Genomic DNA, 1,691 nt, shown 5'->3' on the forward strand with positions numbered 1-1,691 from the left:
TATTTTATAGTACTTTGAAGTTTTCAGTGTATAACCAGCAACTCTTCTGATTTAATTCTCATAATCTCACAGTTGTGTAGGTATTACATCAGGAGACAGAGACTTGCCAAGAGTTGCCTAATATTTCCACAATACAGTAAAACCTCGAATTAAAGGACTAATTTGGGCAAGGGACTGTCTGTGAAAGCCAAAAGTCTGCTATATAATAAAGTAGGTTTTGCAAATGTGTTTGCTAAAAAATTGACAAATTAGTTTGTGTAATTGAAATTAAATATGTATGAAAAGTTCAATTTCACAGAAAAGTTTTTTGTATGTGTTACTATAATTTTAGATTTATCCTGAATAGGTCACCTCGAGTAAACAAACGCACATGACTGGGGCATGGTTTAGTGCACATGGGGACATGGACTTGAGTTATAACTGCTGCAGCAAGTCATGCCATGGCAGAGCTAACCCATCCATCTGAGATGGCAGAGGTGGAGGAGACACTGAAGCATCCTCAGAGCCAGAAGGGAGTGCAGGGAATCATTGTGGTGAACACAGAAGACATTCCCATTAAGAGCACCATAAACAATCCCACCACTACACAGTATGCCAACCTCATGCACAACTTCATCTTGAAGGCCCGGATCATCACACGTGAAGTTGACCCCCAGAATGACCTCACCTTCCTGCAAATCTGCTCCAAGAAAAATGAAATTATGGTCACACCTGATAAAGACTACTTCCTGATTGAAATTCAGAATCCAACTGTATAAGCCACTCTGTTGGCTCCATGCATCATTTCTTAAGTTAATGATAATAATAGTGTTAATCATGTCAACCAACAGGCAGGTGGAAATCGCCTTAAAGCCCATGTAGACTGATCCAGTGACCAGAGTGGGCTGCAGATCTGCTCCATCCCACCAAAGCATCCTTCTGCTGACCAGTTGCCCTGAGTTCCCAGGAGGGCCCTCTTTCCTAAAGCTCAGGTTTCGGAACAAGAGCTTACGAGAGGCCCACATCCTGCTTTCTTCTGACCTTCTGTTCACTGTGCTGCCCTTGGAAAAGGCTGCTTTCCTTTAACTAGCAATAACTGAAACTTAAAAAAAGAAAGAAAGAAAGAAGTCATACTCTGTGACCAGACTGATTGCCACTTGCAATGCGGTATGATCACTTGCTATCATTCACTGAGCATTGGTTATGAGTGGTGACTCTTGAATTCAAACATGTAGGTTACAGTTAACAACAAGAAATAACCTGTTAATGTGATTATAAGAAAATCTTGGTTAAAAGCATTTAAAAATTAACAGGGTGTTAATTTTCACATATGACATATTGACCAGAAATTTTGTATGTTAAATTGTGGTCCGCAAAATCGAGGGTTTATTGTAGTAGTTTAAACATTAACTTTTTTTCTTTCTTTATTGATTAAGGCATTATATATGTGTCCTTATCCCCCCATCCCCCCTCCCCCATTCATACCCTCACCCTCCTGGTGTCTGTGTCCATTGGTTAGGCTTATATGCATGCATACAAGTCCTTTGGTCCTTTGGTTCCCCTTACCCCCACCCTCCCCTACCTTCCCTCTGAGGTTTGAGCATCTAATCGATGCTTTTCTGTCTCTGGATCTATTGTTGTTCATCAGTTTATAATGTTCTTTATATTCCACAAATGAGTGAGATCATGTGATATTTATCTTTCTCTGACTG

The 1,691-nt window shown here is 40.2% G+C and overlaps 1 protein-coding gene across 1 annotated transcript; it reads left to right on the plus strand.

Moving 5' to 3' along the window:
- Positions 1 to 401: 401 nt before the first annotated feature.
- On the plus strand, positions 402 to 773 carry LOC102261897 (dynein light chain roadblock-type 1). Its single transcript, XM_005873340.2, has one exon. The coding sequence runs from the start codon at positions 441 to 443 to the stop codon at positions 756 to 758; it is 318 nt and encodes a 105-aa protein (XP_005873402.1). The 5' UTR covers positions 402 to 440; the 3' UTR covers positions 759 to 773.
- The last annotated feature ends 918 nt before the right edge of the window (positions 774 to 1,691 follow it).

This window comes from Myotis brandtii, unplaced genomic scaffold (assembly GCF_000412655.1).
Source record: "Myotis brandtii unplaced genomic scaffold, ASM41265v1 scaffold406, whole genome shotgun sequence".
Lineage (NCBI taxonomy): Eukaryota > Metazoa > Chordata > Mammalia > Chiroptera > Vespertilionidae > Myotis > Myotis brandtii.

Bases quoted from the DNA above. Each gene is read 5' to 3' on its own strand.
- LOC102261897 (XM_005873340.2), top strand. From the start codon at position 441: ATGGCAGAGCTAACCCATCCATCTGAGATGGCAGAGGTGGAGGAGACA.